The 27,728-nt window shown below is 38.0% G+C and overlaps 1 protein-coding gene across 1 annotated transcript in view; it reads left to right on the top strand.

The window, feature by feature from the left end:
- Positions 1–20,067, top strand: part of GPM6A (glycoprotein M6A) — a 135,194-nt gene extending 115,127 nt beyond the window's left edge. Inside the window, exons 4-7 of the mRNA XM_065899844.1 lie at positions 10,689–10,842; positions 14,848–14,924; positions 15,459–15,524; positions 18,453–20,067. Coding sequence (XP_065755916.1) covers positions 10,689–10,842; positions 14,848–14,924; positions 15,459–15,524; positions 18,453–18,605 — 450 coding nt within the window. The 3' untranslated portion in view covers positions 18,606–20,067. The remainder of the gene's footprint in view (positions 1–10,688; positions 10,843–14,847; positions 14,925–15,458; positions 15,525–18,452) is intronic.
- The last annotated feature ends 7,661 nt before the right edge of the window (positions 20,068–27,728 follow it).

Genomic DNA, 27,728 nt, shown 5'->3' with positions numbered 1-27,728 from the left:
TACAACAAACTGAATGGCTAAACAACAGAATTTATTGTCTCACGTTTCTGGAGGCTTGAAGTCCAAGATCAAGACATCAGCAAGGTTGGTTCCTTCTGAGGGCTCTGCGGAAGGTCTGCTCCTCTAGCCTCTGGTGGGTTGCTGGTAATCTTTGGAGATCCCAGCTGATAGAAGCATCCCCTCCGTCATTGTCCTCATCTGCACCTGGTGTTCTCCCTGTCTGCATGTGTGTGCTCAAATTTCCCTCTCTAAAGGACACCAGTTACATTGGATTCGGGCTCTCCTTTTAAATTTGCTTACCTCTGTAAAAGCCCTATCTCCCGATAAGGTTGCATTCTGAGGTACGGGGGTGAGGAATTCATCATGTGAATTTTGGAGGAACACAGTTCAACTCATAACAGTGTGCCTTATAACAGCAACAGTGTGCCACACACAATGTTTAAAGCAACAAAAATAAGCAGTTACCTTTGTTACCCCCATTTTACAGATGAAGAAGCGTATTCTATTTATAGTCCTTCAGTATCCAAGGGGATGGGTCCCAGGACCCCCATGGATACCAAAATCCACAGATGCTCAAGTCCCCTTTATAAAAAGGTGTAGTCTTTGTATATAACCTACACACATCTTCCCGTATAATTTAAATCATCCCTAGATTACTTATAATACCTAATACAAAGCACACTCTGTAATGGATTGTAAATACAATGTAAATGCTGTGAAATAGTTGCTGGTGTGTGGCAAATTCAAGTTTTGCTTTCCGGAACTTTCTGGGACTTTTTTTTTTTTTTTTTTTTTTTGCGGTATGCGGGCCTCTCACTGCTGTGGCCTCTCCCGTTGCGGAGCACAGGCTCCGGACGCGCAGGCTCAGCGGCCATGGCTCACGGGCCCAGCCGCTCCGCGGCATTGTGGGATCTTCCCGGACCGGGGCACGAACCCGCGTTCCCCTGCATCGGCAGGCGGACTCTCAACCGCTGCGCCACCAGGGAAGCCTTGGGATATTTTTGAAGAATATTTTCCATTCGTCGTGGTTAAATCCAAGGACGTCAAAAAGGAAGGCCAACTGTATTTATTTTAATCCTTCCTGTTAGCCTCAGATGTTTATAGATTTTGACTACAGCCTATTAGACTAGTGTCCATAAGACATAGTCTGTAGAACTACCTTTACATCTATTCACTGTGTAATGACTCCTGGCTCATTTTCATAGCTTAAAGTTAAGTGTTAATAATAAATCCAGTATTAATAATAGGAAATGGTTGTTAGGTGCTTACATATGCCAGTTGCTATGCATGGGACTTTAGGAAACACTAGGGCATTTGATCTTCCAAACTATGTGAGGTAGATACCAATATTAGTTACCTTCATTTCACAGATGAGGGATCTGCCAGCAAGAGATGAGTACGTAGTGGGCAGTGGAGGCAGATTTGGATTTGAGCATCTGGCCCAGAGCCCATGTCACTAAACTCATGGTCAGGATTTGCCTTGTCATTTTGTGTTTTATTTGGGCTAACGTCATAGGAGAATTATCTGCTTGTGAGAGTTGTTAGTAATTCACCAGTCACTTTTGTTTTGCCCTTTGGTGAGATCATTCATTGATGGTTGGAAAGTTCCTTCGTTGCAGAGATGTCCTCATTTTAACCTTTATCCACAATCATGAATTATCTCTTTTTACAAGACAGGGATGCTCTGTGGGATATGAAATAACTCAGTCATCAAAGGTACTTTTCTATTTTGATGACTCTGCCGATAAAGAGTTCTAAGGTAACTTCCTAACTAAAGTGTCATCAAGGAACTCTGCATTCTAGTCTGTCTCTAAAATCCAGTGTCTTCCAAAGTAAATTAAAAAGATAGTAACAGTTTTGATCCAAGACTGCCAAGTTCCTAGAATAAGGCTTAGTTTCTCTCTAGGATATTCCAACTCTAACCTGAAGAAGGCAACATGATTTGTTTCAGGTTACAACAAGGCACTTTAACACTTTCTCAGTAGAGAAAAAAGGGGGAGGTTAGGGGGAACATAAACTGCTTCAGGCATAGAGGTAATATTTAGAAATAATGTTTCAAAAAGCAGTGCATGTGGAAGATGGCACCAGGAGCTTGTTTGCCACAGGGCTCTGAGGTGAATCTCCTGCATGCACTTAAAATTTCAGAACTGGTCTGTAAATACAGGACAGTACACCAATCTCAGTGTGACCATCCAGACATTAAATCTGCTGGTACATAAATTATAGCAAAGAAAGCAAACATGGGTCTCATTCTTTTCAGATTTAGGGCATAAAACTTGACAAAAAATTTCAGTTAGCCTTAGAAGATGACATTGACAAAATGGGAAAATCTCTTGTAAAAAAGTAAATCTTCTGGTTATAGAATTTTTCGTTCAAGAGACTTAAAACTGCTGGAAATGAAAAATTGAAGAAAAAGTTTGAATCATCCTGATTCCTCTCCAGTCACCATAAGTCATGATTGGAATTCTATTCAAATAAAAATAACTTCTCGAAATATTGAGCCAAGGTTTTGTTTTCTGTTTGTTTTTGTTCTTTTGATTACTCAAGTCATGAAATATAGTCTTCTGCTAAGCCTTTCTTTTTTAAATTTGTATATTCAAGTGGCATTTTTAGACTTCTCTATATCAGATCACCCATCAGATCATCCTAGGATATAATTTCATAGCATTTATGACTCCTCATATTTTTAAAATCCTAAAGTATTTTTTCAAAAATAAACTTCTAGTTTTACAATACTTTTAGATTTACAGAAAGATGAAGATGGTACGGAGAGTTTCCATGTATATAAAACTCAATTTTCCCTATTAAAACCTTACATTAGCATAGTACATTTGTCACATTTAATGAACCAATATAGAAACACTTTTTTTTTTTTTTTTTTTTTTTTTTTTTTGCGGTACGCGGGCCTCTCACTGTTGTGGCCTCTCCCATTGCGGAGCAATGGCTCCGGACGCGCAGGCTCAGCGGCCATGGCTCACGGGCGCAGCCGCTCCGCGGCATGTGGGATCTTCCCGGACCGGGGCACGAACCTGTGTCCCCTGCATCGGCAGGCAGACTCTCAACCACTGCGCCACCAGGGAAGCCCAGAAACACTATTATTAACCAAAGTCCATACTTTATTCAGATTTCCTTAGTTTTTACCAAATCAAATGTTCTTTTTCTCTTCTAGTATCCCACTCAGGGGATACAGATACCATACTACAATTTAGTCATTTCTCCTTAGGCTACTCTGATCTGTAACTTTTTCTAAGACTTTCCTTGTTTTTTGATGATCTTGAAAATTTTGAGGAGTAATAGTTAGGTATTTTGTAGAATGTACCTCAATTGAAATTTGTCTAATATTTTTCTCATGATTAGACCGGGGCTTTGGACTTTGGGGAGGAAGACTCAAAGATAAAGTATCTTTCTCATCACATTATTTCATGTACATCTAAAGTACTACTAATTGAAAAAGAAAACTAAAGACATTAATTAACACATTCTCTGATCCATGTTTTCCTAAACAAAATAGATCTATTAAAAATAATCATGCTGGGCTTCCCCGGTGGCACAGTGATTGAGAGTCCGCCTGCCGATGCAGGGGACACGGGTTCGTGCCCCGGTCCGGGAAGATCCCACATGCCGCGGAGCGGCCGGGCCTGTGAGCCATGGCCGCTGAGCCTGCACATCTGAAGCCTGTGCTCCGCAGCGGGAGAGGCCACGGCAGTGAGAGGCCCACGTACCGTGCAAAAAAAAAAAAAAAAAAAAAATCATGCTAAAATACAACTTATCATAAATAAACTGTACATAGCAGGATAATACTCTATGGACCTCTATTTTCATTTCTACAGAGCCCTCAAAACCCTCAGTTTCTGATTTAATTAATATAAAATTAAATCTTAGACTTTGATACCCACTGAAAATTTCTAAGGGAATATCTCCATAACTAATGAATTTTCCATTTCTGCTTATAAAGATATTCTAGTTTAAATGAAGTCATTTGCAGGTACAGACTGTTCAAGCAAATTTTATAATAAAGCTAGAAATTCATCTTAAGGATAGATAGAAAATGTCCTCAAATTCATAGATTTTATGAATCCCAATGTAACATCCTGAATACATTCACTCAGAGTAGCTGCTTGTACTGTGACTAACCTTGATTTTATATGTTCAGGTGACACTGCAAATAGAAATCTAATTTTTAAAATTGGTTCAAATATTTAAATTGGTTCAAATATTTCCATACGTGTAAGAGTTATAAATAGGCCACTAGATTGGGGATGAAATAATAACTCTGGATTACAAATGGCCTTTTAAAACATTGATTAATAGATACTTCTCTTTTTCAGTCAGGAACTTCACGCCCATTGTACTGGGAATAATCTCCACACAAAAGATCTTTATTTTTATATTTTCTTTAAAAACAAGCAAGGGTTATATATTTTTCTGACTTTGCCTTTAAATCAGTAACATTTTACAAAACATAGGAAGCTTCACCATATTTTTGAGACTCAATTTCTTTATCTCTTTTTCTCATTTTGAGATTAACTACCATAGTTTATGTTTTTAAATTACCTTATGGGGAAATGGTATATTAACGATATAAAACTCAAAAGTTCACTGAGGAATGACTAAGCCTAGTATTATTATATTGGGATTCTTGGTCAAAAATACATTTCTCAGATATTTACAATGTAATTGATAATAAAATAGTATTCACTAAGAGGAAGTTTCCTCTGTAGTAATATTTGCTGGAAAAGGTGCCACTGATGCTTTTACCTTTAATATAATTTGATTTTGTTTGAATTCTGTTTTCACTTGAAAAAGTAAGCTCTACGTAAGCACGTACATGCTGAGCACATTGATGAACATGGGTGGCTTACAGTGTTTGCCCAGGGCGCGGTTAAAGTCTGTGATAGATGTTGTTGACCAGTATAATACCCAAGGCCTCCTACAGTACATGTTGCTGACACATGAGATATTTTAATTATTAATGAGTAAGTGACTTTCATCTGGGGTTCGGAAGATAGAAAGAAGTTCTATGAGTAACCTTCAGGGTGCTAATTAGAATGAACTTTTTAGAATACTGCAGTAATCCAAGTGTTAGATAAGGCAGGTGGAAACTCGTGATGGATCCTGTGTTATATTCTGAAGTATTTTAATTTGATTTGTTGAATGAATGAGACCAATGCAAGGTAAAAAGAAGAAAGCATTACAGTTAATATATTTTAAAATAGATTTTATTTTTTAGAGCAATTTTAGGTCCACAGCAAAATGGAGCAGAAAATACAGAAATTTCCTATATCCCCCCCACCCCAACATATGTGCAGCCTCCCTCACTATCAGAATTCTGCACCAGATGTTACATTTGCTACAATTAATGATCCTACTCTGACACATGATAATCACCCAAAGTCCATAGTTTACCTTAGAGTTCACTCTTTTTTTTTTTTTTTTTTTGCGGTATGCAGGCCTCTCACTGTTGTGGCCTCTCCCGTTGCGGAGCACAGGCTCCGGCTCGCAGGCTCAGCGGCCATGGCTCACGGGCCCAGCCGCTCCGCGGCATGTGGGATCTTCCCGGACCGGGGCACGAACCCGTGTCCCCTGCATCGGCAGGCGGACTCTCAACCACTGCGCCACCAGGGAAGCCCTAGAGTTCACTCTTGATGTTGTAACTTCTGTGGGTTTAGACAAATGTATAACATGTGTCCATCTTTATAGTGTCATACAGAATAGTTTTACTGCCCTAAAAATCCTCTGTGTTCCACCTATTCATCCTTCCCTCTCCTGCAACCCCTGGCAACCGGTGATCCTTTTACTGGCTCCATAGTTTTGCTTTTTTCAGAATGTCATATAGTGGGACTCATACATTATGTAGTCTTTCTAGACTGGTTTCTTTCACTTAGTCATATGTATTTAAGGTTCCTCCATGTCTTTCCATGGCTTAAGAGCTCATTTCTTTTAGTGTTGAATAATATTCTATTGTCTGGATGTAGCACAGTTTATATCTCCATTCACCTACTGAAGGACATCTTAGTTGCTTCCAAGTCTTGGCAATTATGGAAAAAGTGGCTATAACTAAGCAAATAATTAGATCAGAAATCTTCTGATCACTACTTGCGCTAAGATAGTTTTGGGCCATGATGTTGACGATGATGCTTGCATATTTTCAAGTAATTTACATAATAACGTAAGAATTTTTTCTGCAGCTAACTTTACACTGTATACTTTCCAGAGCCTACTGAGTTGAGTATTGTTGATGCTGTTCCATTTTGCGTTCTTAGTGATAGTATATTCAGGTGTCCATTTGCTTTTTTTTTTTGACTTCGTACTTTCTCATATTAGAACTGTGATTCTCAGCCAGGGGCTAGTTCCCTACCCCACCCCCAGGGGACACTGAGAAACTTTGGTTACACCACTGGCATCTATTGGGTAGAGGCCAGGGATGCCGTTAAACATACTGCAACGCATAGGACGTTCCCCATAAGAAAGGATTTTCCGGCTGAAAATTTCCATAGTGCTGAATTTGGGAAGTCTTGATTTTGAAATTTGGTTCACGTCCAGTCCCTCACTCATCCGTGCATTTGGCTGTTTTGTTGACATTGGCAAATCATCCCAATTGTACTTTTTCTTTTTTTTTCTCCTTCAGGTGTGGTACCCTGAAGAGCCTAAAGATAAATAGCAAAGATGTTTCCACATCAAATGGACTCACGAGAGCTTTACTGATTCCAGTAGAGCAGTAGTTCCTCACACTGGACACCCACTATTGTACATACAGATATAGTTGGCAAGGGCAAGGCCTGAGCATCTCTTACTCTTTAAATCCATTCACAATGAGGAAATGTCATTGAAAACATATTATTGTGAAATGAGGGGGCTCTGAGTTAAGACTTAGCTAAGTACTTTTATATCCTGTGTCTCGAAACATTAATGAGAAAGGGACCTTATAGACAGTAACCTGAGTGGAACCCAACAGTATACGTTTGGTATATGTTTGCATGGATCCATTTTGTTCACTAAAGGTTGGGTCTGCTTCATGCCTGAATTTGTTCATTATATCATAACATTCCATTTGGTATGTGGCTTATTTTTTCAGTGTTTACATAGTTCATAGACTCAGAGACTTGGGAGTCAGGGTCAGCTGGCTCTTTTTCATCAGGGCTGCTAAATTCTAAGATGTTATTTTTACCCTGATTGGTGCACATCTGCTAAAGTTGCCCAGAAAGCCTGTAGCTCAGCCAAGTCTGATTTTCTTAGAGATCAAGCCTAAGTTCATAGGAGTTCAGACGAAAAATGAATTACCTTTTACAAGTCATTCTCCAGTTAAATACACTGTAATCTCAATAGCTACGTAAGCAAGGATTAATCATCTATTTTAGCCTTCTTTCAAAGGTTATAAAAACCTTGTCTGCCGCAGTTCGATATTTCAACCTCCCGTCTGAATTTCTAACAATGGTTAGAATATCCAGGTTGAGATCAAAGCAATAATTACATGTTTCTTTTAAAATTTTAAGCCACTAAGAAGTAATTCACAGCAATTTTGTTGAATTTAATACTAACCATCAACAAATGTATTTTGAGTAAAAACAAAAACAAAACAAGAAGTAGGATAACAAGAAGATGCTATTGTGAAAGTCATTTGCATGTTCTGATGAAACGGTACTCAAATAATGATGTGATAATGAGATTGCTGGATACCAATTATGAAGCTGGCACTCAGTCTCTATCACTTAATGGTGTTTTTTTTTTACCATCGAAGATCAACAAGTTAACTAATCTAAACCAAACCAAGGAAATTTTACTGAGATTTTTTTTCTTTGTGAATTAGGAGAAAATGGTCAGCATTTTAATATGTGAGTGATATATTAAACAATGGCTGAAATGAGAAAAGCCACTGAGTCTACTTTATAGGTCAAACTTCCACACGACCCATCCCTCCCTCCTTTCTTATAAACAGGGCCACAGCTGTTGAATTTAGAAAGTGAAATTCCTTGCTGTTCAAGGCAATAAACACCAAATGCAATGTAAATAGGTTAGTCTGTCCATACCTCACCTTTAGAAATGAAAAATAATTTTTTGCTGAATCAAACAACTTCCTCTCTTGGGATTTCTTCCTAAGTAAGATTTACCGTGGACCATGTTTACTGTTAAGTGATTTCATATCTGAGCCCTGTGAGAGAGGTCTGCTAATTTCCAGTTTGTGAATGAGGAGGTGACTCTGAGCCTTAAGTGAGATGTCAGTGATCCAGTCCTGTGATGTCAAGTCCAGGGTTATTTTATTTCTTCCAGTTTTTATTTGTTTGTTTTCACTAAACTCCCCAAACAGATATTGCAGAGTTAAATTTCAGAAAGTGTTTCATCTGAATAGATGTTAATAAAGGAAAAAATAAGATTTTCAAAATCAGAAGAATTTTTCAAATGCTCAGAGATTGTTCTAATAAGAGTAGCTTATTGAAGATCCAGAGAACAGACTGATGGTGGCCAGAGGTGGTGGTCAAAATGGGTGAAGGGGGTCAAAAGGTACAAACTTACAGTGACGAAATAAGTAAGTCCTGGGGATGTCATGTACAGCATGGTGGTTATAGTTAATAATGCAGTATTATATATTTGAAAGTTGCTGAAAGAGGAGATCTTAAAAATTCTCATCACACACACACACAAATTCATAACTATGTCTGGTGACAGATGTTAACTAGACTTATTGAGGTGATCATTTCACAGTCTATACAAATATCAAATCATTATGTCGTACCCCTGAAACATAATGTTATGTATCAATTATACCTCATTTTTTAAACCAAGTAGCTTATTTATTTATTTAATGCTCAGACAGCAGAATGCATATCTGTCACATTTCTAGTGCAGAGCTAGAAATAATTTATGGTAATCATGAGATATTCTATTACATACAGAGAATTTTTACCTAGAATCACACTTGATCAATTTAAATAATTTGTCAGTCATTATCAGACTCTAAGCGAAACATAAAATAGGAAGATAGACTTGTATTTTTAGCATCTTTAATTTGGATACTTTAGTGACCGTGAACTGCTGCGTCCTGACATGTAACTGCTTGGTACTCCAATTCAAAAGTAAAGTCTGCTGTGTCTTAGAACAAAAGTTATGCACTAGTCGTCATGAAAAACATTTTCTCACAGCAAAGATTTACTCTGTAACGTTCAGCTTTACTACTGTACCATAACATTATGGCCAACAGGAGTCAGAACTGTGGTTTAAGGGTCACTCCTTTCATTGCCTTGTCAAGTGGCAGTAGCAACATGTTTCAGAGGGCTCCACGCCACTTTGAGTCTAAACCTATTGAATGCTAAGTCCCGTCCTGCAGTGAATAGCACCTTCAAAAGAAGCTTTTGAAAAATCGCCTGGGACAGAAAGAAAAACAAGATAGAGAGGACGAAGCCAAAAGCACACTGATTACTCTCCCGTGGGTTCCGAGTTACTAGCTCCCTCCAGGGAACTGGGTCTGGAGCGGCCATATCATGTTCATTGTTCCTGAGACTGTCAATTAGCCTGGAGAGCTACAGTTGTGAATAATGAAAATGTTAATAAACAGGGCTTTTTCCACTCCAAGGCGTTCCATTAACAAGATTTCTTCAGTTTCGGGACGGTTTCCAAACTTTCTAGAGTCTTTCTCCTTGAGTGGGAGCCCTCTTTGAATAACTTTCCCAGACTGAAGAAGTTCTCATTCTTTTTATTTTCTCCAAACGTGAAACGAAACCTAATTTCCTATTTGCGTAGAGTCCTATCATTCAGGCAGGTATATATATTTGATGGTAGTAGTAGTAATCACAGTAATACTATCTAGAATAAAAACTAGCTAATACTTTGTCTGGGCTTCTTATGTGCCAGATTCGATGCTGAATGCTTTTCCCATGTCATCTCATTCCAGCCTCTCTACAGTCCTGCAGTGATTGTAATTGTAGATTACAGTTGTGATTAATTGTAGATCAATTTAGGAGGTATTCTCTTGCAGAGGCAGACACAGAGACATAAAGAGCAGCCTATACTCGTTCCAGCTCAGGAGTCTGTGCCTTTAATCAATGTGCTCTAAGGCCCCTGTTTTTGCTAAATAAATGTGGCATTTAGGCTGGGGACACTGTGAGTGAGTGGCATGTCAATCAATGTTTGGTCAGTCAGTCAATCAGAGGTAAAATTAATATGCATGAAAGGAGACTTAGATTTAAAGTTTACAGAAGTCATTAAAAAGGAGTAGAAATGCACACTAATATTATATACGAAAATGACTTGTGACTCATCATATCTAGAATGTTAAATGTAAACACAATTAAGTAGCTTAAATATTTATGATATAAAATCGTGCCCATTTAGTTGTAACATAAAGTTACTGACAAGGTTTTAACTCACTGTGCAGAATCCCCTCTAAAATTTACCAGTTAATGTTTTCTAAAGTTTAAAAAATGTGCGGTGAGATCTTTAAGATAAATACATGAACAAAACAGGCATCAAGATGCAGCTGGATGGTCTCTTCCTTTGCACATCAGAAGCTCAGTTTTCTGGCAGGTTTCTTCCCGTGCCCCATAGTATTCACCATCTCTCAGCTTCCCAGGTTGCAGTGCCTACCTGGGTTGTAATCATTCAGACCTTTGATAGCGAGCTGTGTAAGTTAAGCATAAAATTCTTCTTTTCCAGTAGATTATGTGTTTTCTGTCTTGACTTCTTCTCTGTTGTAGTTTATTATGCTGACATACCTTTTCATGCTGGCCTGGCTGGGAGTCACGGCGTTCACCTCGCTGCCAGTTTACATGTACTTCAACCTGTGGACCATCTGCCGAAACACCACCTTGGTGGAGGGAGCGAATCTCTGCCTGGACCTTCGTCAGTTCGGTAGGTGAATCTCTGGCTCGTATGGTTTCTCCCAAATAACTGCCTCTAAAATAGTGTAAATCACTGTGGAACCATCATTGCCTCTTCTACCAAAGAGATAGATGTATCAGAGTCTTCACGTTTAAGTCATTCTTTTAAAACGGAAACAAGTAGGAATTTCAGAGTGATTGGAAGTTGATTTCACATGAACCCGCAAACATGTGTATGTGAACAGGCTGTCAGGTTGTGTTTCCTGGTGTTGGCAAGTTATCATTTTGATTTTCCTGTCGTGATTCCTGTGAACTTTTCCTACTCAGTGTGATGTTTGCATAGTATTTTCATTCTCTCATGATAAACTATACAATCTGTGAAGTCTGCTATGAAGGTCATTAAGAAATATGTACTTCATCGTCTTCTGAAATAGGGCAAAAAACAAAACAAAACACCTTAGCATTTCATAATAACAAAATCAAAAAATGTTAAATAAATCAGTAGTCCTCTTTGGTTATTTTTATTTAGGGCTAAAACCTCACCTAATAATAATACTTTCTTATGTATATAGGGGCTTACAATGTGTAGACCCTTTCTGAATGGTTTGTATATGTTGACATGTTTTAATTCTTACAATAATTAAGTATGGCAGACACTGTTATCCTCTTTATAAATGGCAAAATTGAGGAACCAGGGGATTAAATTACCTGCCCAAGGCGATACAGCTAGTAAGTGACAGAGCCAGGATTCACCCCCAACTAGCTTCAGTCTGTTCTTAGCTAGAAGTTAACTGCCTCTCCTGTCAAAACAAGTACTGAACTATGAATGTGTAGAGTCTAATGTCACCTAACCTGTTTAGAATTCTATCCCATCATTTGTAAAAACATGGGGGCTACAGAATTTATAAAAGATATGCAAATTCACAGGCTCAAAGGGACTTTTTTTTCACAACACAGCTATTAAAATCTAAAGAACGTTCTAAATGTGTTTCTCTAATGGGGGTTTCCTCATACTTCAGGCAAGCGGGAAACATTTCAGTAGATGCTATGTGCAAGCCTGTGGCTCTAAGGTTATACTGTAGACAGATTGTAGGGTACAGGTAGGACTAGTCTATCCCCAGCCAGCCGTGTGTTCCAAAAGTGTGGCCTGCCCACCCTCTTGTCAGAAGGAGTCCCCAGCCCCCATTGTCTGGCCCGAATGAAAAGCAGGATGATCTGCTCTGTGCATGAGGTTCTTGGCAAGAAGATGATGGAGGGAATGTGGACAGCTCTTCCACTGGGGAGGTTTTAACTTCGGAATCACGTCCCATGTAAACACAGGAAAAGGAAACGTCGGCACCAGCTGCTGGATGCAGGTCACTGGAAAATAGCTGCTTGGAAAACCACGGCCCTGACTTCAGTAACCACCACCCCACATACTACAATGTCTTGCTTTAATTCTGCTGATCTGAAAAAGTAAGATTGGAAAAGATGTGACTAGTGTCACAGAGAGGGTTGCCAGGTAGATTACAGGACTCCCAGTTAAGTTTGAGTATGAAATAAACAAGCAATATTTTTTTTAGTCCAGTATGTCTCAAATATTATACGGGACCTAATTCCAGTAAGTGTAAAGCATGACTATGATTAAAGCTGCTCTTTGACCCTTAGCACTGTTTACAACATAGTTACCAGGATTTACGCAAGTTTAGCTTTTCTTTGTGACATGGACGGGAAGGCACTTTTCAGATGTCATGAAACCTTTTACATCAGCCTTAAAGGCTTTCTGTTTGCTCTTAACACAGAATCTACCACCTGGATAGCATTTATTTACCCCCCAGATAATAGGTCCTTAACAGGAATCCTGAATGTTCATATACAATCAAGGTATAAACAAGGGGCATCAGAATAGAAAAGAACGTTCACTCCCCAAAATGTGGATTATGATGGGTACAGACAGAGACAACAGAATGTCCTGATAGATTGTATGTGGGGTTGAGAGAAAAAGAAGATTCAAGAAAGAATTCATTTTTTGATTGAGCAGCCGGAAAGATGGATCAGCTATGAGATGAGACGGGAAAGCCAACCAGAAGAGCTTGCTCAGGAGTGGGGCAGGTGAGGGAGAAGATCAAAAGTTCAGTTTTGACAATGTTAATTTTTAGATGCTTATTAGACATCTCAACAGAGTTGTCAAGTAGGAAATTGGATATATGGGTGTCAATTTCAGGAGAGTAGTATGGGCCTGGCTATATGGATTTAGGAGTCTTGATAATGTTTAAAGTCTTTAAAAGCTCTGAGACAGGATGAGATCAGCAAAGGAGACACATGACTGAGGACTGAACACTGGGAAGCACCAATGAAAGGGGTCCTAGCGGAGAGGAGGAACCAGACAGAGATGCTGAGAGGGAGAAGCCGATGAGAGCAGAAAGGCAAAAACAAGAGACTGTAGATTTTGGAACCCAAGTGAAGAGACCATGAAGGACGCAGAAGTCATCACCTGGCTCCAGTTCTGCTGACTGGCAAGTACAAGGAGAACCGAGAATTCGTCTTCCGCTTTAACCATTTGGAGGGTATGGGTGACCTCTATAAGAAAAATTTCCGTGGAGGATTGGGGTGAATTTGACTAGAAAGGGTTTAAGCGGAAATGGAAAGAAAGAAATTGCAGACTGAGCAAAGGCAACCCTGGAAGTTTTGCTGTGAATGTGAATAAAGAAATGGGTGAGGAAATGTACGCGCAGCCAAGGTATTCCACGTGAATGAATGAAATCTGTAATAGATCAACATGGAGAAAGATGGCCTTTCCTGGGAAGCTTTCTCGCTAATGATGGTTCACTAGTCACATCTTCTGGAGGTTCTTTTTTACCCCCTCTTAGAGCTGTCTTGGCAAAAAGGGAAGGTCGCGGAGAAGGATCTCTGCATTCGAGGTACTGCAAGTAGATTTTTTTTAACTGAAATAATTGCCCAAACTCTTGGCAAAGCAGGACGGTAGCAGCTCCACAGAGATGGACAGTGGATGGTGCGCCTCAAAGCTAAGAAGGTGTGTATATACGTACATATTAAAACTCAATAATATGTGCATATATTATTATGCAGCAAGTGCTAAACGCTTAGGTATTAGTTTGCCCAGAACTCGTGAATTTTTCTGCTCATGTATATATGTGTTTAACACTTCAGTAGTTCTCCAAACAAAATCAAAGACCCATTTTAGGATGAACTTGATCACTTCTCTAACATGAGGACTGTGGCAGCATATCACCTATGTGCTTGTTAAAAATGCAGTACTCCTGGCAAACAGTCACAGATTCTGATTAAACAGTCCTGTGGTGGAGTCCAGAGATACCTATCTGTGATAGCTCCCCAGGAGATTCTGATGCATTCGTTCCGTAAACCAACTGGAGCAAGGGTAAATAGTAGTGAAATTGCAGCTTTTTATTTCCCCTTACTAATAGCACTGTTTTCAGAATTAGCAGAGAAAAACTGCTCCTTTGGGCAATACACTTTTATAGACTAACAGAGGCTTTGTACCAGCAGAACACTTTTTATTTATTTATTTATTTTGCGGTACGCGGGCCTCTCACTGTTGTGGCCTCTCCCGTTGCGGAGCACAGACTCTGGACACGCAGGCTCAGCGGCCATGGCTCACGGGCCCAGCCGCTCCGCGGCATGTGGGATCCTCCCGGACCGGGGCACGAACCCGTGTCCCCTGCATCGGCAGGCGGGCTCTCAACTGCTGCGCCACCAGGGAAGCCCTGATGCCTACACCAGGACATTAATGGACCAAACCAATGAAGTAGCTACAATTGAATATGAAGATTCTGGTAGCGAGATTCCATTGAATTCAGATTGAAAATGTTTTTAATTGCTTGAGGCCTAAATAGTCTTGATCTTTCATTCAGTTTTTTCATAACTATTGTCAAGCAATGAAAGCTTGTAACAATTTTTGTTACAATATAACATAAAATGAAACTTGCTTAGATTTTATCAGCTCAAGTTTCTTTTGCTCTCTCTGGGATCCTGAAGACATTTTTAATGTTAAACTGTAATTTTCTCCATGTTGCAGGGATTGTGACAATTGGAGAGGAAAAGAAAATTTGCACTGTCTCGGAGAATTTCCTGAGGATGTGTGAATCCACTGAGGTGACTGTTTTTACAGCCTTTAATTTTGTCAGAATTTGAGTTTCATTTCGTTATTTGAGGAACATATAATTAAATCGACATTGGGTTTCCCCCTCTTTCTTTCAGAGGCAAGGTCACATCCAGTGATGTTGTGCAGGGGGACTAGAAAATAAATATGAGATACTCTGCATATTTCGATAAAAATTATAATTTTTTTTCTAGAAACTGTCATCTTAATGAAAGTTGAAAACTCATAAAGTTATATTTTAAAGGATATAACATAGCCTTCTGTGGTTATACTGTTACTGGAAGCCATCATTATTAATCATGAGTTCATCTTTAAAATGAAATTATATTAAAATGGTACAGTTGCAAAGATTTAAATAACTTGCAGGAGAAAAGATACTGTAATAATGTTTTTGATGAAGTGATTTGTCACGGGTGCACTTCTGTTAAAGGTGAACAGAGTTCTTATTCGTAAGGCAGCAGGCATCCTTATCTCTCTTCTGTTGTAACCCTGATGTTCATTCTGTTTCTCTGTGGTTTCCTTTGCAGCTGAACATGACCTTCCACTTGTTCATCGTGGCCCTTGCCGGAGCTGGGGCTGCAGTCATCGCTATGGTAAGACCTCAAGCTCTGAGGCTTGATGTTGCACTTTGCCTGTAGAGACGATAACTTACCTCTAATGTCTGAAGTCTATACAAATCGTATGTATTTTAATATCAGTAAAAAAAAAGGTGGAGGAGAATGGGCGAATAAATAAGTGAAAAACAAGGCTTAACCTAAAGAAAGATTATCGTTACAACAGAGCTAATATTTGGTAATCAGTTGAAGAATTTAGACGCTCCGTAATATTGGTAACACTAACCAAAATAACTAGCATTTTAGATATGAGCCTACTATTAACATAAAAAAATCATTTCTTTAGCATATAAGTATGTATCGGTGGGATAGTCAAGTAATCTAATCAATTCCTTGACTTATATTATCCTTTTTTCCTCCTTAAATCAGAACATACAAAAGCCACACTGAGTCACTTAGGAAAAAAGGATTAATTTATTTCTCCCCACATAAACCTCGGTAGTCTCATGTCGTGTCTTCTGTATCTAACTTTCTTCAGAAATATTAAGAACAAGTCCTGAAAGTCAGGCTTTTACTGAGTTTTGAGGACCTACAATGTGCTAGACACCGTCCCTTCTTTGTAACTCACCGTGAATTCCGGTTTGTTCAAGGGAATGCCAAGTGGCAACAATGAACAATGTACTCTGCACACCAGTCAGAGCTTTTGCAGCCCAGGTCTTCAGTCCTTGTGTCCTAGAATATAAGTAGCATAGAGCTTTAGAAGGTGCCCAGTAAACTCACCCATGGTATAGCCAGTTCAATACGCAAAAATGATGAGTTAATTCTTATTCATTTTCTTATTGGTATACATCTCTTTCCTGTATCATTGTGTCAAAATTGTTTTGTTAATTTCTTTCTGCTGTCCATTGACTGCCTTAACATACTACAGTAGTCACCATTTAGAATTGACCTTGCATTCTTTATGTCCATCCCTACTTTTCTAGAACCAGCCTACCTCCTGTTTTGACTAATCAAAACTTTAACGTTCTTCAAAAATAGAACTACCATATGACCCCGCAACTCTACTCCTGGGTATATATCCAGAAAAAAAAACAACACTAGTTCAAAAAGATACATACCCCAGTGTTCATAGAAGAATTATTTACAATTGCCAAGACATGGAAGAAACCTAAGGGTCCATCAACAGACAAGTGGTTAAAAAAGATGTGATACATATATATATACGATGGAATATTACTCAGCCATGAAAAAGAAGGAAATCTTGCCATTTGCAGCAACATGGATGGACCTGAAGGGCATTATGCTAAGTGAAATAAGTCAGTCAGAGAAGGACAACCATTGAATGATATCACTTATATGTGGAATCTAAAAAGTACAACAAACTAGTGAATATAGCAAAAAAGAAACAGACTCACAGATATAGAAAACAAACCAGCAGTTACCAGTGGGGAGAGGGAAGGGAGGAGGGGAAACATAGGGGTAGGAGATTAAGAGGTACAAACTGGGCTTCCCTGGTGGCACAGTGGTTGAGAGTCCGCCTGCCGGTGCAGGGGACACCCGTTCGTGCCCCGGTCCAGGAAGATCCCACATGCCGCGGAGTGGCTGGGCCCGTGAGCCATGGCCGCAGAGCCTGCGAATCCGGAGCCTGTGCTCTGCAATGGGAGAGGCCACAACAGTGAGAGGCCCGCATACCACAAAAAAAAAAAAAAAAAAAAAAATAGAGGTACAAACTATTATGTATAAAATAAGCTACAAGGATATATTGTATAACACAGGGAATATAGCCAAATTTATAATAACTATAAATGGAATAAAACCTTTAACAATTGTGGATCACTATACTGTACATAATATAGAATATCAACTATACTTCCATAAAAAATTTTAGTGTTCTATTTTACTAAATTATGGATAAAAATAATGCCTACCCTTTAGGGGTTTCCCTGGTGGTGCAGTGGTTGAGAGTCCGCCTGCCGATGCAGGGGACACGGGTTCATGCCCCGGTCCGGGAAGATCCCACATGCCGCGGAGTGGCTGGGCCCGTGAGCCATGGCCACTGAGCCTGCGCGTCCGGAGCCTGTGCTCCGCAATGGGAGAGGCCACAACAGTGAGAGGCCTGTGTACCGCAAAAAAAAAAAAAAACAAACAAAAACGCGTACCCTTTAAAATTCAGAGAAAGTATATATCTGACAACTTAGTGTCTTTTACCTATTCGTCCATCAAAATTCACCATTTCGAAAACTACTTTTTCTCTCTCATAGACTACGAGGGAGGGAAAGAAAGAAAAACAAATAAGTGATCTCATTGGTCAGTCTATTCAGGAAAAATCAGGAGCTTCCTTTTTGAACAGGGCACTATTCTAGCTATTATGAGCGTATATAAATATTCATGATTCATATGACACAGTGCTTGCTTTCTTGTAGTTGGCAACATAAAATTCATTGTGCAGAATTCACTGTATGGAAAATTAACTTGTTAATTAAATCTACAGGTTTATTTTGGGGTTTCCATGAGCCCTCTTTCCGTTGCACTGTGGGCAACATATCATCTCATTAATTCAAGTTCACTGGACTCCACTGTATGTGAGACTGTTTCCCACAGTGGATTAGAAAACATAAATACATAAACATGAAATGTATAGTCTGGGTTTGAGTAAATGAGGACAAAAGGACAGGAAACATCACATAAAGATTAAAAATATTGAATTAAGACCCTTGGGTACTTCGGAGTTGAAAGAGAAGAAAGATACTGAAAAAAGGGAGCTGAGAAGACAGTGTCATAGTTGGAGAATTGAGGAAGGAATATATTGTATTTATATTCTTTGTGTTACAACAGAAATCTTCATTCCATTTTGTTAATGAACATATTCTATATAAGTATATAATTAGAATATTTCTTTCCTGATAGCAAGGTGTAATGAAGACACAGAACAGACTTCCAGTATAAATTATCTTTGTCTTTGATTAGGTCCACTACCTTATGGTTCTGTCTGCCAACTGGGCTTATGTGAAAGATGCCTGCCGGATGCAGAAGTATGAGGACATCAAGTCGAAGGAGGAACAGGAACTTCATGATATCCACTCTACTCGCTCCAAAGAGCGGCTCAACGCATACACATAAACAGCGCCTTCCCGTCCTTTCCACCATTCAAATGCATTGGTGATTATCTAAGGGCCATCCAACCATCCAACCTTTTGAAAAAGAAAATGAAAGTGCTTCTCATCAATGACATGGAGGGTGACTTATGAATCACCTGAATACAGTTCTTTGTTGTTTAGCACTTAATTTCCTAATTTGTTAAATTGGTGTAATCAGAGCTCTCCTCCAAGCTCCTATCCAGCCTTTTTTTTTCTTTTTTAAATTTCTCAAACTCATTTAATAATTCTGTAAGATCAAAGAGACTAACATTGTCAAATGCAGAGATTTCTTTGATTTTTAACCACTTCCGTGTGTTATACATTATACCTTTTGCATTATTTCTTATGTTTTGAAAAGAAAAATAGCTTTTTATACTTTTTAGTTTTGATTTCGGTAACTAGTTTAACTACAGGTAACCTTCAAAAGGGACCATTGTACATGATGAACGATAGACAGAGATGATATCATGATGACCCGAAACATGAAAATCTTGTCTGAAGATCAGTGGCCACGTTGCTATAGGCCCTGGTTAATGTTTTCATCAATCTAAGGTGCAATTTCTAAATTTGTAAGAGTAGGTTTAAAAAAAAAAAGTGCTTCTTATCTTTGTTAACATTGTATTTTTTCTTGATGTACTTAAAAGGCAGTACTCTCTGATGACTCATGTTTCTGTTGTGAGCATGTAGAAACAACGCTGCTTATGCATGGCTACTTACCTTTTTAAGATTGTGACACCAGGCTTACCTTTTAAAGTTTAGTATAGAGACTATTTTAACGGAAATAACTACTGTGGACTATTGGCAAATGATCTCTTTGTGATTTAAGCAGTGGCTGGATTGGAACTTTTAATATGTTAATGTGGGACATTAATTACCTTTATGAAGGTGGTATATTAAAAATGAGCACACTAACCCCTCTGAAGTTGTTTTACCTACTTTAAAAAATTTTAATGGATTGCACCTCTGTAAACTATCCCTCAAATTGTGTATGATATATTTGAAAAGGTTTCCATTAATACAATAGCTTTGCTTGCAGCCTTCCAATCTATGTCGGTTTACCTGTAGTGTTTTTTTAAAAAGTGTGGTGAGAGGCCACTATACAATGTATCCTTTTGAAGTGTAGTGATATATTTGTGTTTTTATTTCCAGTAAGTCATTTTAACCAAATGTTCATTCGTATTCATTTATAAGACGTACCTATATCAAAAGAATAAAAAAAAAAAGCAATCAGTATTATTGGACCAAATTTGGTGTTTGTTTTAACCTTAACTCTTCTTTCGGTTATTTCTAATGCTACAAGAATGCTGTAAAGTGTCTTTTAAAATGATATAGCCTGACGAGACTTTGCTGTCAGTGTAAAAACTAGGTAGTATTGTGCACTGATTTGACCATTGTGAAATCTTTTCTCAGTGTAAGTGCATTTCTAATAAAATTTATTGAGTGAAGCAATCTTTGTACAATGACTAGTCATGCATCATCCATAATTTTACAAGTTCTTGTAGTAGGAAGGGGGGTATTACTAGGTTATCTGTGGCATGATTATGCATTCCGTAGTATTATTTAATTAATTTGGGGTTTTGCTTCTTTTTTTTTTACACTTAGATTATCTTACTGGTTCAACATTTTTCTGATACATGCAGTATTACAGATATTCAGCAAAAGTATTAATGGGCTTCTTTAAATCCTATATTGTAGTGTTTCGGTTCTGTGTCTTAATAGTTTGTGATGATTTTTAAAACTGTCTTTTAAACTTATGTAATGATGTTGATGTTTTTGGCGCTTTTTTTTTTCTTTCTGGTATTAGAGTTTGTATTTTCACAAAGAGTGCTTTGTAGCAGGCATTACAATTAATCTGTTTTGTACATAAATGTGCCAACAGCTTGATGGTGGCGTTTTTGAAATGTAGAACAAAGTGCTTGCAAAATGTAATAAATACACTTGTGTACTTTGTGTACTTATTATTAGTTTCTGCAGTGTTTCTTTTTTGTTTTTTTCTTTCTTGTTTTGTTTATTCCTCTTTCTTATGTGTGTGCATTCTTTCCAATGCAGTAGACGCTATTTCTTTCAGATGCTTATTGCCTCGATTGAGCTGACCTGATACTTCAAAATGCAATGAAAATTCTGTGCGTGATCCATACCATGGGGATGCTGAGTGGGGAGAGGGTGGAATGGAGACTGTGGAGGTCATTTCATTTAGCAGATGATAACGATTCCCAGTTTATGCTATTTCCTTGCCTAATGTTTATTGTTTTGTGTTTTCTTTAGTGCTTCGTAAACTAACAGAGAAACTAAAAAGACTAGTGCAATTCAGAAAGAAAAATGATTCTTGGTTGGCTTCAAAATTTCAAGGTGAGAGCAATGGAATGAAAAACAGATTTTTTTCCAGAGTTTTTGTTTGTTTTGGATGTAATTCCTTCTGGCCAAACCAGAAGTAATGGCAATTTTAAAATAACTATCTAAAAAAACTTAATTTTTATAAGGCCTAAGGAATTATATTAGCCTTCAGTTATTTTTGTATTATTATAAATGGCGACTTGGAAATTTCATAGACTTAGGTTGCTGATATCTACAATAATTATAAGTAGATCTGAGGAAAATGTCTTATGTTTTAAAAAGTCACTTTGAAGACAACACAAAAATTACCCCTAGCCAAATCTTAGGAAATGATAATTCTTATTCCATCCAGTGTTTATGAAATGTTTAGCATAACAACGAGAGAATAAAGAATGATATGTTAAAGAATATCAACATGAACAAGAATTTCACAATATGTGCTTTTCAAAAACTGATCATCATAAGATAATTGTAATCTTTGACAACTTAGAAGTCCATTTCTCTTTGTAAAAATACACATTTATCTTTAAAGTGGGTAATTTCCTTTTGGGAACTCTTTTTCCCCTAGCTAATTATTGGGATATAATTGACATATAATCCTTTTGAGAATTGTAAAGCTGATGTTGAAGCTAAGGAAATTACTCATTTTGAGAATAAATGTGTCTTGGCCAGCTGCAACTTGGGGTTAGTCAGTTTACTTCTTCATGTTAAAACTTAGGTATTAACAGATTCTGATTTAGTCACTCAGAGATCAAGTAAACTTGACTTTTTGCTTTATTTGTTTTATTTTTGCCTTTTAGACAAAACAGAAACAATCATTTTAAAGTATATTTCATTTAAGTTACCTGATAGCTGAGATATGCTGAACATGATAAAATTTGAATTAAACTATTACCTTGAAGAAACATTCTATTGCGTTTTCTGCAAGGTTTTTAGATGACAGATCATATGCATTCAGTGGAGGCAAGTCTGTATGAAATGCTGCTAGCTCAAATGTAAACATCTTTCGCCTAGCTTAAATAAGCCCGGGACCTTGAGTTTCTTCTCTCAAAAGTGAATTCTACCTGTTTGATCATTTTAGGTTCTTTTGCTCTTTGCCATAAAAATCCATCATGCTTGGAAACTGAAAAGAACTTAGGAAATGAAATAAGTTCTATTATTTAATTCATTAATAAGTGAATTAGTGAAATAAATAAAATAATAAGTGAAATAATATTAAAATGAAATCGAAATTTTCTTGACTATTTCTAACCTGCGGAAACTCTTAAAAGTGGAAACACCAAACAAAATAAAACAGATAAACAAACAATGCAGGAATGAAAAATAGGAAAGAGAAGAGATCCAAGTAATTCTGCTATTATTCTTTCAATAAGAAGGAGAAAGAAAAGAGCATGTTATTGGAAGATATCTATTGCATGGGGGGATCATTTTAAAAAGAAAGTCAGAAATACAAAACTTAGACCAAGAAATAACAGCCTACAAAATGAAAAAAAAAAAAAACAAAACCTGTAAAAAACAATTGAGACCACAGGTGTTATTTTCTTCAGGACTTATTGCCCTCTATTCAAGGTACTTGAGCAAACACTCAACCCCCAGGTTGTGCAGAATAGAACACTCTCATCCCGTAAAAGTTGGGGACAGGACAGTAGAGGAGCTGATTCCATTTAGTTCCCCAGCATTGCTGCCGACCAGAAAATGGGAACATGTTTTGACTTTTAGAGTGGTGTTGCGATCTATTTGCTTTTTTTATTTGATTGAGCAACTGTTTTTGTCTCTTGGGGCCACCTTGATGGGAATGTGGTTTTTCCCACCACAGATTCAACTCCGTGAGTCAGTCCCTCCAAACCATATCATGTAGATTGAAAAGGAGCAGTAATCAAAGGAACGCACTGAAAGACGGAGCAGAGGTGCTGCTGTGTGCGTTATTTAGGATACTGATTAAGTGTATGTCAACACCAGATTTTGTTTTATTAATTTTTTTGGTATGTCCAGAAGGTACTGATACTTTTTTCTTAAAAAGGTTAACGCAAGTTGTTTAAATATTAACATTCCCCTTTTGACTGATTCATGTGTTAGTGGACGTGCCAGCGAGGTTTCACCCATATGATCCAACAAAAATACATGTGACATAACTTTGTGCTTTCTAATAAATGAGCATTTGGAATGAGCGTATTTCTCGTTTTTTTGGATCTTTTTTATTTTTTATCTCTGGCATCAATGAATCTCTGTATGAAATCTATTAATCTGCACTTGAAATCTTATATAGCATATATATACTGTAATCTAGTTGCTATATTGAGAAAGATACGATGCCAACCTAGCCCTTCCATATACAAAGGGAGAGGGTTTCCAGAAGCGAGAAGTGGATTTTAAGGATATTGACGTCATTTAAAGGAAAACTTGAATAGCTCCGCAGATTAACAAAAGCTGGAAGTACCACCTCCTTCTCAGCTTGCCATTCACCTCCACCCTGAAGGAACCAGCAGTACAAGGCCAAGTTCTCCAGCCTTTGAGGTTAGAAACTACATTTGCTTTTCTCTGTGTATGCAGTGTTCACAATGATTATTGTGTTCGTCGTCTTTCTTACTACTTTATTTCTGAGCATGGGATCAGGTCTTAGAAAACACAGCGTGCAGAATGAGAATTGAGTGCTCTTGACATGTGAGTGAAGCTTACAAGGTAATAATTTTCCTGAATGATACCTTCATGGTTTTAAACTAATTGTACTTTCCAAGCCTCCTAGATTGTACCTAGTAGGAAGTACACATAGTAGATTAGAGATAACAATGTAATCAATGCAAACGATGTAAAAATCACATTTTGAACATATAGTGATGGTGTGTATATAAGTCAACACAATTGATTTTAAGATTTTTTCCCCGATTTCTTAATTTTCACTACCTAATATTCAAGAATCATCAGGTACCTTGAGAAAAAGAGAAAAAAACCCTGACTGCTATCAACTGGGAGGTAGCTGGTCTGGGTCTTAGAGATTTTCTCTAGATGAACATACACAACTTCAAAGAACGGCAAATCAAAAACAATCAATGACCATGAAGGAGCAAGACAAAACCAAGACCATTCCAGAATTATTTGGGCAAAATACGAAACAAAAACTGTCCAGACCAACCTCACCAAAAGTCTACTTCTCCCTCTCATTGCTAATGCAAATGACTGCTGTTTCTTTACCACCTGACCTCTAAGGTCACCATGTTCTTCCTGCCTTTTAGATAAAAATTATTAAGACGCTCAATCATAGAATTGTCCTCACTTTCTGACAGCCTCCAGTCCAGAGGATGCATCTTTGAACACTGCACTGAATCTCCCAAATGAAATGCAAATCCTACTACAAGCCTATTGTCGCTGTGTCGTTCTCTATTGCTGCCTAACAAATTATCCCAAACGTAGTGGCTTAAAGCAACATTATTTTGTTTCTGTGGGTCAGCAATCCAGGCACGGTTTGTCTAGCTTATCTAGATTATATGGTCCTGGATCCTCTTAGAACACCACAGTCATCTCAAGCCTCACCTGGGATGGAGCTCCTTCGTAGCTTTCTCTCTCTCTCACTGACAGCGTTGTTGTCAGGATTCAGTTCTTTGTGGGCTGTGCTCTGACACCTCACTTCCTTCTAAAGCTATTGAGGGAACTTCCTGAGGTGATGGAAGTATCCCAGATCTTTACTGGGATGGGGGTTATTTGGGTTTGTCCAAAGTAATGAACCTCTACACTGAAATCTATGAACTTCATTTCATGTACACGATGCATGATGATTTCCTTCCATTAAAAATCAAATTAAGCCGAATGAAAGGTAAGAAGGAAAATGCAGACCTTTGAGAACATCTCTCTGGGTTCATATCTTGTCTCTGCCCTTGTGATCTTGGAGAAGGTATTCATCTCTTTTTGTCTCAGTGTCCATATCTGTGAAACTGAAATCAGAATAAAATACACCTACTTCAGAAAGTTTTGCAAAATAATTTGTGTGAAGTAGCTGATAGATGATGAGATCATTATATTTGTCTTAAACAGTTAATTACATCACTATAATCATTGGATTTGGGGGTTGAAAAGGACTATAGAGGTCATTTTTTAATTTCTAATTTATAAATAAACTCAGACATTAAGTGAATTGCCCAAGAATATACAATAATTTATTAAACAACCTTGTGTTATATCTCGGGTTTTGTGTCCTTATGATTCACACGAGTTGAGGAATAGCTGGAGTGGGTAACATACTGTCTTTTCTTTGCTTCTTTGACTTCGACAGGACCTTGGGCTGAGTGTTTCACAGTGAATATGTAGCCGTCTGTAAAAAAGTTAAAGGAACAATATAACCAACTATATTAAGCTGATGACAGCTTGTTTCTTATTACAACTATTTCACGGACATCTGCCCAAATGACTATTTTAGCAATTTACCATTTTGCCATCTTGTTCATGAAAAAAAAGGGGAACTTATGTGTTTATAATTTATAATCTTACGATAAAAGGCAAAAGAGTTGGCCTTCCGTTGCCGTCTTTTTTGTAAAATCAGAGTTTAGAAATTAGTCATATTCGAAATGGCAATTATCTTACATACAAAAATAAAATATTAGTTTTTGAAGGAAAGAATTCCCTCACCATGTGGTCCTTTCAACAATAATATCCTGCGAAGGGGGTTACAAATGATTATAATCAGTTGTAGTTGATCAATGTACACGTGATTGTATATACCAAAGGGTATGTCTTCATTTTTGTTTTGCATAAATAGTATCTTGTATTTTAGCCCTTAGTTTCAAAAACATTACAAAGGCATTGGGAAAATCGCATGTCTTGGATTGAAAACCCTTGTGTACTTAGTGGTCTCATAATCTCAGATTTTTTGTGATAAATAGTTAAACCTCAAAACAAAGATTTCCAGTGATGAGTGAATTAAAATATGAAGATGATGTCAATGTAAGCTACTTTTAAATGGAAGCTTATTTTTTTAACCTTTTTTATTCTCATACTTTAAAATGGCACTATAGAATCACTGTCAGAGCTCGATAAGCAGAGTAGGTCTGTGACTCTCCTGTATTTTGAAATAAACTCATGCTCTCTCCTGGTCATTTTATTACAGTGGCTCAAACTCTGTGATCAATAATATATGTGTGTTTCTGTATCGTCATCAAATCTATCACTTTTAGAACGCTTTTCAGTTTAAAGGTGCTTAGGCATTTTTCATCACTTTTCTGTGGAATAATTATTTTGTAGAATTCATACCTAGGAAACTGCCTTTAGACGACCTGCCTTAGCATAGTTTTGTAGCTGATTTGGGAATGCAAACCTGAGGTACCAAGTTTATATACCGTTTTATTACATTTCTATTTTTGTCTCATTATTTTCAGTTAAAACTGTGCGTGAGAGAATGCTTACTGTGGCTTGTTAATTTTCTTTAGTGTACTTGATAGCATTTGAAGAATGAGAACCAACGCTGATGTCATGCTGTCAGGGTAAGCTCACCCTCTGATATGAAGTATTGATCCCTGGGACAGTAAATAAATCGCCTATAACAGAGATATTTGACTGCGTCTGCTATTTGGCAGAGTTTTGTTTTGGCCAAGAACAACATGCCACGAGGGAGTATTTGTCCACTAGCTTTTTCTGAAAGTGTGTTGGCTTTTACCTGTTTTGCTCTAAAGCATGTTAACAGTTTGCTGGTTTAATAAGAGATAAGGTCTATAAAAACTGTTGTTCGGTTTGTATACGTCTCGATTTTTGCTTTATAACTTTGGAAAAACATTTCGAACTGGAAGAATTCAGTGACAACTTTCAGCTCTCCTTATGTTAATGAAAATCTTTGTGAAGGGGAGAGGGTCCTCTGGCGCAGGCATATACATATTGGATTGGCCAAAGGTTCCAAACCAACCTTTTGGCCAACCCAATACAGAGAGAGAGAGAGTAAAAATATCAGTGGTGACCAGGGGTTAGTGGGGGGTGGGGTGGGGTGACTAAACGGAGAGGATTTTTAGGGTAGTAAAACTACTCCATATGCTATTAAAATGGAAGATGCCTATCACTATAAATTTATCCAAGCCCACGGAATGTACAACACTGAAAGTGAACCTTAACACGAACTACAGAGTTTGGGTGATACTAATGTGTCAGCATATGTTCATCAGCTGGAACAAATGTGCCATCTGGTGGGACTGTTCATAATGGAGGAGACTGTGTGTGTGTGTTGGGGGGAATATGAGAAACAATACTGCTGTGAAGCCAAAACTACTCTAAAGAATAAAGCCTATTTTTTTTAAAGTAAATAGTAAAAAAAAACAAAAAAGTAAACAGTAATAAGCTGATTAGAGAAGTAACTAGACGTTGAAGTACTCCTAAATTAGTGGTGGTTTTACCTAATTTTTTTCCATTCATTACCCTCAGCCTTGGCTCAAGGCAGCCCCATGTTAGGAAATAGCATCAGTGTGGACCGAGAAGAAGCTCCAGGAGGAGCCCTCCAGCTCTGGTTTGAGGAGCATGAAATGGGTCTCTAACATTCAGAGAGGGTGGGGGAAATATCCCATTGATTTTCATTTTCTCTTCTTTCTCATGCCCCAGCTCCCTAGCAAGCCTAGGGTAGAGACAGTGACAGCCATGACAGCAGCGTCCCTTTTTCAGAGTGAAGGAACTGTTGTCTCTAGAGGATGGTGTGATCGTCTTTGCACTTTTAACAACTTCCTGTCCTCCTGCCGCTTGGCCTCAGATGCAGATGTAGTGACAGAAACGTGTCGGACAGAACGAGGTAGCAGAATCCCCAGCTTCT

The sequence above is a fragment of the Phocoena phocoena genome, chromosome 21 (genome assembly GCF_963924675.1).
Source record: "Phocoena phocoena chromosome 21, mPhoPho1.1, whole genome shotgun sequence".
Taxonomy (NCBI): Eukaryota; Metazoa; Chordata; class Mammalia; order Artiodactyla; family Phocoenidae; genus Phocoena; species Phocoena phocoena.
Note: the sequence above shows the minus strand (reverse complement) of the source record. Positions and strands in the feature narration are given on the sequence as shown.